This window comes from Miscanthus floridulus, chromosome 14 (assembly GCF_019320115.1).
Source record: "Miscanthus floridulus cultivar M001 chromosome 14, ASM1932011v1, whole genome shotgun sequence".
NCBI classification, from domain to species: Eukaryota; Viridiplantae; Streptophyta; class Magnoliopsida; order Poales; family Poaceae; genus Miscanthus; species Miscanthus floridulus.
This window is the reverse complement of record NC_089593.1, coordinates 77,859,594-77,869,975: the sequence shown is the minus strand read 5'-3', so window position 1 is coordinate 77,869,975 and position 10,382 is coordinate 77,859,594. Positions and strand designations below refer to the sequence as shown.

At 44.9% G+C, this 10,382-nt stretch overlaps 2 protein-coding genes across 2 annotated transcripts; both read left to right on the top strand.

Annotated features, from left to right (window-relative positions):
* The first annotated feature begins 248 nt into the window (after positions 1-248).
* LOC136503817 (uncharacterized) lies at positions 249-1,337 on the top strand. Its single transcript, XM_066498775.1, has one exon. The coding sequence runs from the start codon at positions 249-251 to the stop codon at positions 1,335-1,337; it is 1,089 nt and encodes a 362-aa protein (XP_066354872.1).
* A 6,981-nt stretch (positions 1,338-8,318) lies between these two features.
* LOC136502880 (uncharacterized) lies at positions 8,319-10,154 on the top strand. Its single transcript, XM_066498134.1, has 8 exons — positions 8,319-8,423; positions 8,509-8,584; positions 8,670-8,932; positions 9,017-9,203; positions 9,290-9,415; positions 9,499-9,776; positions 9,867-9,939; positions 10,017-10,154. Exons 1-8 carry the CDS (start codon positions 8,395-8,397, stop codon positions 10,131-10,133), a joined length of 1,149 nt encoding a protein of 382 aa, XP_066354231.1. The 5' UTR covers positions 8,319-8,394; the 3' UTR covers positions 10,134-10,154.
* The last annotated feature ends 228 nt before the right edge of the window (positions 10,155-10,382 follow it).

Here is a 10,382-nt window from a genome sequence, read left to right as displayed (position 1 = left end):
ATAACAAGAGCTGAGTGTTCTTTGTTGATGGTCTAGGAGGAACATGAAAAACATTCCTATACAAGGCGATTCTTGCCAGAGTGCGCTCGGAGGGATTAATAGGAATTGCTACTGCAACATCTGGCATAGCAGCATCAATATTGCCTGGAGGACGCACAGCACACTCAAGATTCAAAGTCCCCATTACACTTAAAGAGAATAGCACGTGCACCTTTTCAAAGCAAGACAGCACCGCTAAGTTACTCCGTATGGCGTCCTTGATTATATGGGATGAAGCTGCTATGATAAGGCATCAAGCAGTGGAGTGTCTTGATAGGTCTCTCCAAGGTATTATGGGCTACACCTTGCCGTTTGGGGGTAAGGTTATGGTGTTTGGAGGAGATTTTAGGCAGGTTCTTCCGGTAGTTCCACGTGGAAATAGAGCACAGATAACTGATGCATCATTACAAAGATCTTATTTGTGGGACAATATGCACAATATAAGATTGACACGTAACATGAGGGCTCAAACTGACCCATGGTTTTCAAGTTACCTCCTTAGAATTGATAATGGAACTGAAGAAACCATCAGAGATGATTATGTTCGCCTGCCAGAAGATATTGTGATTGGTTATACACATGATAATGAAGATTCTATAAACATGCTCATTCAGAATGTTTTCCCATCACTTGTGCAAAATGCAAGATTAGCACAATATATGAGCACACGTGCCATCCTTTCAACAAAAAATGAGCATGTTGATCAACTAAACTCAAAGATGATTGCCATGTTTCCAGGGGAGGAGAAGGTTTATCATAGCTTCGACTCTGTTGATGTTGATTCAGTTAACAACTACCCAATTGAATTTCTGAACTCTATTACTCCAAACAGTCTCCCTCCACATGTGCTGAAAGTAAAGACCAACTGCCCTGTTATTCTACTCCGCAATCTTGATCCTAATAATGGCTTGTGCAATGGAACAAGACTAATGGTTAGAGCATTCCAAGACAATGCAATTGACGCAGAAATTGTTGCTGGGCAACATCAAGGAAAGAGAGTGTTCATAACTAGGATCCCTATGTCTCCATCCGATGATATTTCACTCCCATTTAAGTTGAAGAGGAAACAATTCCCAATTCGGTTGAGTTTTGCAATGACCATCAATAAAGCGCAAGGGCAAACCATTCCAAATGTTGGAATATATCTTCCAGAACCTGTGTTCTCACATGGACAACTTTATGTTGCATTGTCGAGGGGTGTGTCAAGATCAACGACAAGAGTTTTGGTGAAACCAAATCAGGAATTAGATTGCAACTTCACCAAAAATATTTTTTATAAAGACGTCCTCAACTATTGACTAATGGTGGGTGTACTCAAACATTTTCTATTTTTATTTAGTATTGAATTTTTTTAAACCACAAATAATTTGTGACGTCACACTCTTTCCAGGATTGATGCCTTCTCAACCTTTGCTTACTCCATGGGACATACGACCTTATATCATCGTTAATTTATAATGCCTCTCAACTGTATGTGAGTACAAATCACATATAGCCGAGGAGAGCGGTCCCCGAGCAATGGTCGGAGAGTGGTAGGGGCAGTCCCCGAGCGCAGCTTGGGGAAAACGACGAATCCCCGAGAATAACCATAGTGGTTGGAACAGTCCCGAGCACGCAGGCGGTCGAGACAGTCCCGAGCACGAGAGTGATCGGAACAGTCCTCGAGCATGATAGTGATCGGGACAGTCCTCGAGCATAAGGACGAGGGCGGTCGAGACAGTTTCGAGCACGAGAGTGATCGGAACAATCCTCGAGCATGATAGTGGTCGGGATAGTCCCCGAGCACAAGGACGAGGGCGGTCGAGACAGTCCCAAGCATGAGAGTGGTCGGAACAGTCCCCGAGCATGATAGTGGTCGGGATAGTCCCCGAGCACAAGGGTGGTCAAAAAAGTAGACGGGTATAGCACGTCATACTGCCTTTTTGTCTTGTCAAGCAAACAGTTGCGTGGCACCTGTCAGTAGGTGCGTCAGCATGGGCCCTCCCACACTAGCAACGAAGAGGCGCATTTATTGGCGTAGATCTCGGAGCTGAGTAATACTGCAAATGTGAAAACAGCCGTCTACGACGCGTGCGCACGTCCCCCAAGAATCCCTGGCATTTGTTCATGTCAGTTACTATTTACTGAACCCCATTTCCATTCACAACCGCAGCTTTCGTCTTCCTCTCACCAACCAACCCTAACAGATCCGAAATCGCCACCAATCAATCCGCCGCCACTTCGACTGCCGCCCCTGCTAATCCCCCTCTGCTGTTGAAGATCAGCACAATCCCCGTTCACCAGCAAGGCCGCAGTCAGAGGCGGAAAACGAAAGGAAATGGCGAAAAGTGATGCGCAGAAGAAAACAGGGGTCATGGCGAAGGAATGGTGTAAGTCGAAAAGCAACGAGCTGACCATTGAAGACCTCATCACCATGGGGGTACTCCACAACAAGGAGCTCGCAGGATGGCATGCGCCAAAGGGCGAGAGGTACCCTGATCCACAACCAGGTGAGATCGTGGTGTTCGAGGATTTCTTTAAACGGGGATTTGGAGTTCTGATGCATCCGTTTCTTCAGGGGCTCTGTCTTTACTATGAGATTGGGATTTGCAATCTACATCCCAACTCGATCCTCCTTGTTGCCACTTTTATTCACCTGTGCGAAGCGTATGGCGGCTTCCAGCCCCATTTTGATTTTTTCCGCCATCTTTTCTGTCTGCGGAAGAAAGGAAGCAGTGGTTCGAAGATAGCCAGGGGTGTATACCTCAACCTCTATGACAGCATGAAAGCCCAGTACCTGCACTGCCCATGGAACACGTCGCTCGATGACTGGTACAAAAAATGGTTCTACATCCACGAAGAGCCGAACACGATCACGCTGTGCGACGCGGGCTACATTCCAGAGAAGAAGACGAGCTGGTCGGAGAAGCCCGAGCACCTGGGACAGATCCCAGAAATATTTGGAATGATCCCATGGAAAAAACTGGATGGTCCGAGCGTAGTCGGGAGTTTCATCAGCCGACGGGTCTAGCCCTGCCAGAGTAGGGTACATCCTGGCTATGAGTATCAAGGGAGCGCAGACCCGACGAGGATGAGGCAGAGGGCGCTTGACAAAATCGAAGTCAAAGCTAGAATTGGCGAGCTATTTAACTTAGTTGATCCAAATTATGCCAGATTGAGCGACATCGAGCATGCTTTCAAGCTTGCCCGACCTCCCCCAAAGGTAACTCGTCTTGCCGCGTACCCATAGTCTTATATTGTGGTAGGGTAAGTGGAAACTTACTGTGTTCACTCCCTTTTGTTACCCAGGTTAATGGTCAGGATAGAGTGACATTGTTTGTGTCACCACCCCCTGGAGTAGAGTGGCCACAAGGAGCTGATCCCACCACCCAGACCAGCGTTGAGATCGAGGACGAGGACGTCGACTGGGCGGAGCTCGTAGCTAGAGAGGAGGCAGCGGCCAAAGCTGCTGGTAAGCGGCCGGCTGCCCCCAAACAGTCGAAGAAGAGATCAGTAACCACCCTGCTCACCGGAGGAGCGCTAAGTATCAATGAGCCCGAGGAGGACCCGGAGGAGAACCCGGCCAGCAAGCGTCGGCAGGCGATTTTTGCTTGGCCGGATGATGACACGGAGGAGGGAGAAGATGCAGACACCTTTCAACTTGTCCCTCGAAAAAGGAGGAAGCAACTGGAGTCAATGGAGCAAGGTGGGTCCTCCGCGCCTGTGGGACCCACATCGCGGTCGACCTCGGGAGTACCTGGGCAAGGAACGCGACCGGCGACGGGAGCGACAACTCAACCGTGCACGCCACCGACCACTGCAATGCGAAGGACAAGTGGCGGAGGGGTCGAGCACCGAGGCCCAGCGACAGTGCTGGATGTAGAGGGAGACCAGGGGTCATCCGCACAGCACGTGGAGCAAGTACGGCCGAAGAGACGCGCCTTCTCCACATCATTCCGTGCTTCCAACATGTAAGTATTTGTAACCTTGATATAAGTTAGCAATTTGCATTTAATATGATTGCTTTCTGAACTTATCTCGGATGTATTAGCTCGGCATCCACAAAAAGTCTAGACCAGCTAGCCGGAAGTGGCGTGGCGCCGCCAATAAGTACAGAGCAGACTACCCAGCAGCCGACCACTGAGGAAGCCATAGTAGAAGATCCGTCGGGGCCTCAGCAAGCGAGCAGTCAGACAACAGTCCCCGAGTAGGTGGTCGGGGGACCAGCCGAGCCGGGCACGAGTGCTCCGAGCGCTAAACCTACTGAGGGCAACACCTCAGCATCGAGGGTAATAGAGCAGACCGAGGAGCAGCGGCCGAAGGTGAGAGCACAGACCACAATTACCAACGCTGCAGCTCGTGGGAAGGCTGTGGTGATCACAGATGCTGCTGACGCCGGGCCAGCACCAAGACCCGAAGAAGAGCCCGAAGAGGACGAGGTGGAGGAGGTCCTGGGCCATCCGCAAGACAAGCGACAACATGTTTATGTGTCGCGTTGGCGGAACGACCGATGGGTTATCCATGAGGAAATCCTGGAGGTCGAAGAAACCAAGAAAGTTGAACGGGTGGTGAAGCGGCTTGTTACGGAAGTGCAGGTAAGCTTCGCTTCACCCCCTGGTCTTGTGGTCTAATCGTAGTTGTCTTACTTAGCTATCTGCACACAGGACTTAATGAAGACCGCAAGGTACCGCAAGAAATGCTTCGACCAGATCGAGGGAATCGTTGCAAACAACAAGGAGCTGATGGCGGAGGTGGACTGCTTGCGCCAGCGACTTGAAGCCGCCGATCATGAAAAGACGGTGCAAGATTCCCAAAACCAGAACCTGGTCATCCAGCTCAGTAAGAAAGAGCGGGAAAGAACAAGTAAGTAGCTATTTTATCATACCGACTACTGACAAGTGCTGTTGCGTTGTTGGTAGTAACAGCTGTAGTGCAGGCTTAGAAGCTGAAGTGATCCGTCTCCGAGAGGAGAACAGTCGTGTGGTCGGGGAGTGTGATCGCCTAAACGAGGACAACTGAAAACTGGTGCAAGACCAGTCGCAGCTCCGGGACCACACGACCAAGATGACAGAGGAGCTGAAAGGTAAGTTGTCCAACCGCCTTTGCTCATTTTTGTTGCCTACCGTAGTTTGGCGTGGTCTACCGTCTTAACAGCGTGTGCGGTTTGCAGTTATAAAAATCAATGCAAAGAAGCATCTGGAGGCCATGATGAAAGACCGTGACGGATGGAAGGTGCAATGCCAAGAGATCACCAAGGACCGTGACACCTGGAAAAGCCGGTGCCAGGAGATGGCAAAGGGCATTTTGCCGGTCCTTAACCTCATCGATCCGGCGCTAGCAGAAGATGTGCCAAGGACGCCGCAGCTGGGATTGATCGAGAAATGCCAAAGGGCATGGGGATGGTTCCAGGAGTTCGTGAAGGAAGCAGGAGAGTACGCAGGCGCACATGTGCTAAGCATGGTACGTGCTCACTACCCCCTGATCGATCTCAGGCGCCTAGAGGCTGGATACCCGAAGGAGGTAGATCCAGACAAGGCCGAGGAGCTACGGATGACCCGGACTTGTCGGTGAAAATAATTTGCGATATGAACCTGTGTGGAGGTGCGACACCACCCGTACAAGGAACGCCGTCAACAAGTCAGCTGGGAACACCACCCGTATGGAGAATGTATGATTAAATATAAGTTTGTGACTGAGACTATTGGAAAAATTTTCTTGTTTGTTTATTTTTATGTGAGTCAGATAAATGGAACCGTTGCGCTAGGTGAGGTCCCTTGACCATGGTCCTCTGTTTTCTCTTTTTAGGTGTGCATCGTGGCATTTCCTACCCTGTCTCAAAACGCTTCAAGATGGCATCCAATGTCTGCTGGCCGCTACATTCCTGCATGCTTTGACCGAGGAGGCGAGTGGCTCCAGCCTTCACGTTGCCAGCGAGGAGCAGATGGGATCGCTGCTCGCTAGCATCGCGCGGCACTTTGTCTGGCGGCTCTGCCTCACGCAGCGTGGAGCAGCACCATAGCGAAGGACGGGGGATGTTGCTATGAGGAGGCTCAATGCCTGATGGGCTCTTCTCTATTGGGCCATTGGCATTTGTTCCAGGCCTGACATAGATATATAAGATGTGTGCAACGATCAGCACAACCACCGACACTCGCGATCAACGCGCGACTTCGAATCAAGGGAGCACCGCCCATAGTCCTCGTCGGCCCTAGCCACCACCACTGGGGACGCTGAGCCCTCGCCCACCCTAGCCGCGACCACCCCCACCTCGAGTCATCGCTAGGTCGTACATCGCGCCGAGAACTTCAAGTCCTTGCCACTCGCCGCGGTCAAAGAGTTGTCAGCCCGACAGACGTCCTCCACGAAAGGTATGGTCGCCCTTCTCTCGCCTTCCGCCTGTGCAAAACGGTGCCCTAATTTAATCTAATCTATTTGTGTATCTGTGCGACCTTTCCTATAGCAAATCGCAAGTGGCAACAGTCAGGCGATGATGTCAAAAGAACCGGATTCTCATGAACCACAAGGATCTGATCCAAATCCCGGTACGTAACTGCACTCTACTTGTTAAAATTTTATATTTAATAATGATTTGTTCATCTAGATACAGAAGAAAGTAAGATGAATATAGAGAGTGAGGCACAAATGGAAGCCTCTGGCCAAGAAATACGGAATGAAGACAATAACGAAATAATAGTTCTGACATCCTCGGCCGCAGGTGAGAAAGAACCAAGACTTAAAACTTTTCACCCATCGCCTAATATCTCATGAACCTCGAAACATTTTTATATGTCAAAAAGCTAATTTGGAAGATGGATTATCGTCTAAACTGGAAACTGATGAGCCCATAGAACCTATGGACTGGCTTCGTAGAAATGATAAGTATGTTCCAGAGCGTAGAGGCCCACGTACGGTGCTTACTGATCCACTGCACACTTCGGGTGAGTCAAGTTAGCACAACCACCTCATGCAATTTTTTTAAAGAAAGGCATTTACATGTAAGCTATGGTACTTATCTCACAATTATTTGCAGACGTACACATACCAGTGCGGGGCAATATTGATGTAGATGTTCAACACAATGATGATGCCGAAATAAAAGGGCATGAAGAAAGAGACGTAGCCAAGAAGCGAAAACGTGCTCATGAGGAAGATGACGTACATAACTATATCTTCTACTTCTCAAATATTCCTTTCATAAATTGCCCGTGTGGGTCATTGCATAAAAATGTCTAGAGATTGCATCTCAAACTAATATTACATATTGCATATGCAGATCATTATGGTAGATGCAACAAAGGAACAGGTCAAATATGATGATGTACAGACTCCACGGCAAGAAAAGGACTTACATCTGATGCGTGCTGATGCTGATGTGATAGTGTTACCGGAGTACAATAAACCAAAGAAAACAAACAATGCACAAATCATGCCTCAAGGTGAGACCTCAACAATTTGGACTTAATAGTACATATTTTGTGAATTAATTTTTTATTACTAAAATATATATATTATATAAATAAAACCTCTATAGATTATGTGTCTACGAAAGAAGACAAGGGGGTAATTGAATACATGCAAAGAAAAAGTGAAAAACATGTACTCGTTAGAATCGATGATTGTTGGGGAGAGCGACAAGACATGGATTGTCTTTTTGATGGGAGTGAGCATGTCAATGGCTCTGTAAGGATGGTCAACACGTCTTCTGCATTAACTAATATCCATGACAAATATATAAAAAATAATTTAATGACAAATTAAAAACTTGCAGGTCATAAGTCTGTATATCCAGTTAATGCGGCATGAAGAACAAGGCCATCATAGAGAAGGTGGAAATGTATATTTAGAAAATTCATGGTTTTCTCAAATGCTACGAGGTAACCGAGAGCAAGATCCTAAAAAATTGACGTATAAGAAATATGACATGGCTGAATCAAGGGTGAACACTTATTTAAAAGCTGATATGGTAAGCTTTACTATGACATATGCCATATGATAAATTTTATCCCTTCGAAATATGAAGAAATAATATACATAAATCTCTATGTCCGCAGGTCTTCCTTCCTATCAATATTACAAAGTGCCACTGGTACCTGGCAGTTGTGTGTGCTTCAAAAGGTGAGATACAAGTATTGGATTCTTTTGGAGAAAAGATGACAAACTGGCAAGATCTCCGATATACGGTACAACATAATATATATGATGTACCCATACTTCTTTAAAATTCTTCAAATAAGAAGTTCATAATTAACCTTGGTGTCTCGCTCTTAATAGTTAATAGGAATGGAACGACTAATAAAACATGTAGCAGAGAAGATTCAACTCGACACAAGTAAATGGGTACACGGTATCGAAGTGTCATCCTGGAAACCTAGACATATGATCACTGAACAAATGCAAAAAGATGTGTAAGTTAGCTTTCCATCTTGTGTATAGGACATTCTCTCATAACGAACAATATCTATATACCTCACTTTTTTGTATTATGCGCAGATGTAGTTGTGGATTATGGATGATCAATTATATGGAGTATTGGACTGGAACTAATTTATCTGACCATGTCACGCACGTAATTCCTTACGAATTAATTTATAGCTGTAATAAGTTTTTTTGTATGTATTGATTAATATATCATGACTTCATTATGTTTTCAGGAAGATATAAGTAACTTCAGGTTTAAGCTACCTGCCATCCTGTACAACTCCCCGTTAAATGAAGCAAGAGGATTACCAGATAACGAGCAACAGAATCAGACCCCAGTTCATCTGGTTGATGATGTCGTAGAGCTAGATGAAATGGATATTTTAATGTCGGGTAGCGCCAAGTTGATAAGTACAATAAAGTGGACAAGCAAGGAAGAACTATTGTCATGGATTTGCTCAACCATTCGGTGCACCGCGGATGATGGAACTTTAGAGTAAGTCTTTCTTCTTTCTGAATAGTTCAGAACAGAATTGTTTGTGCATTAAGTAATTAGTTTCTTGTTCTTCTTTTTTTGCAGCAAAGGGTGGGTACGAAGTATACGACCATATCCAATTACTTTAAGTCTTAGGAAAATTATAAATATTTTACGTGAAGATACAGAGATGGAACATGAAAGCTTTAATATGGCTATTCGGATGGTTGCGTGCAACAAAGAAATGATGCTGCATAAACAAAAATACCACTTCATGGATGTTAAATTTGCTGTAAGTTCTGAAATTCTATAATTCATCAAAAACTTGTAATATATGTGATTAAAAAATTATATACTGATAATTACAATCATCATCAGGAAATAACTGGGTTTGGAAGAGATCCACGATGTACTGGTGGCATTGATAAGGTATACTACAACAAATTGAAAAAGGTACTTGAGTGCTGGCCAGACATGCACTACAAAATTCAAGATTGTAGCCAGGTACGTTATGGTCAGTGTACTACTTTATAAGAATTTATTTATTTTATTTATGAACCACTTACAGTCTGTGTGTTTGTTTTTAGATTCTACTACCATATTATCAGAATGGACTATACATTTCATTCATACTGGACATGCAAAACAAAACTGTGCACATTATGGATCCGCTTGAACCGCTACCAGATCATGCATGTTTGAAGGGTTATCATCAAGAAATGGCATATATACCTACATTTCACACTAATGCTAGAATGTTCAATCTCGCCATGGCACTATCAAATTCTAGGTGGAGCGAAAATATTTATTACTGGGAGCGAAAATACCCTAAATATGTAACAAAGGTTTCGGGTCATAAATACTGGTAAGTGTCGCAAATTTTAGTTCAACTTTTCTATAAAAAACAGTAATTTGATTTATGTACATAAAATAAACAACTAATCTTCTCCGTCAGGAAATTGGGAGGCTTTCTTGTCTATAATTTCATGAAGTCGTGGGATGGCGTAAGATTGCCACAGATCACCACTGTAAGCATATATAGTCTCCAACTATATTCCGTACACTACATACAATACTAACATATTATATTCTATACCATGCGCAGCTATCATCTACACTGAGGAAGGAATTCTTGGCTGACATTTTGACGAGTCCTGCAAACGAATGTTTCAACATCCCTGAAGATGTGCAACAAATGATAAAGGACTTACGCCAAATGTAACTTAGGCTACAATATAATAATTGGTTAAAGGTTAAACTACAAAATAACAAAATGGATGTTTTTATGATAATTCTCTAGATAAAGCCGTTGCGTTAGCACGGGCATTATACTATTTAAATTTAAAGAACCAAGGATGTAAATATTTTTTGAAGTAAGAAAATACAATGAAACCCACGTCGTAAAGTAGATTTTCACAATTTATTTAAATGCTAGAAGTAATTTAGGGGCACAGTAATATCTATCTTGAGC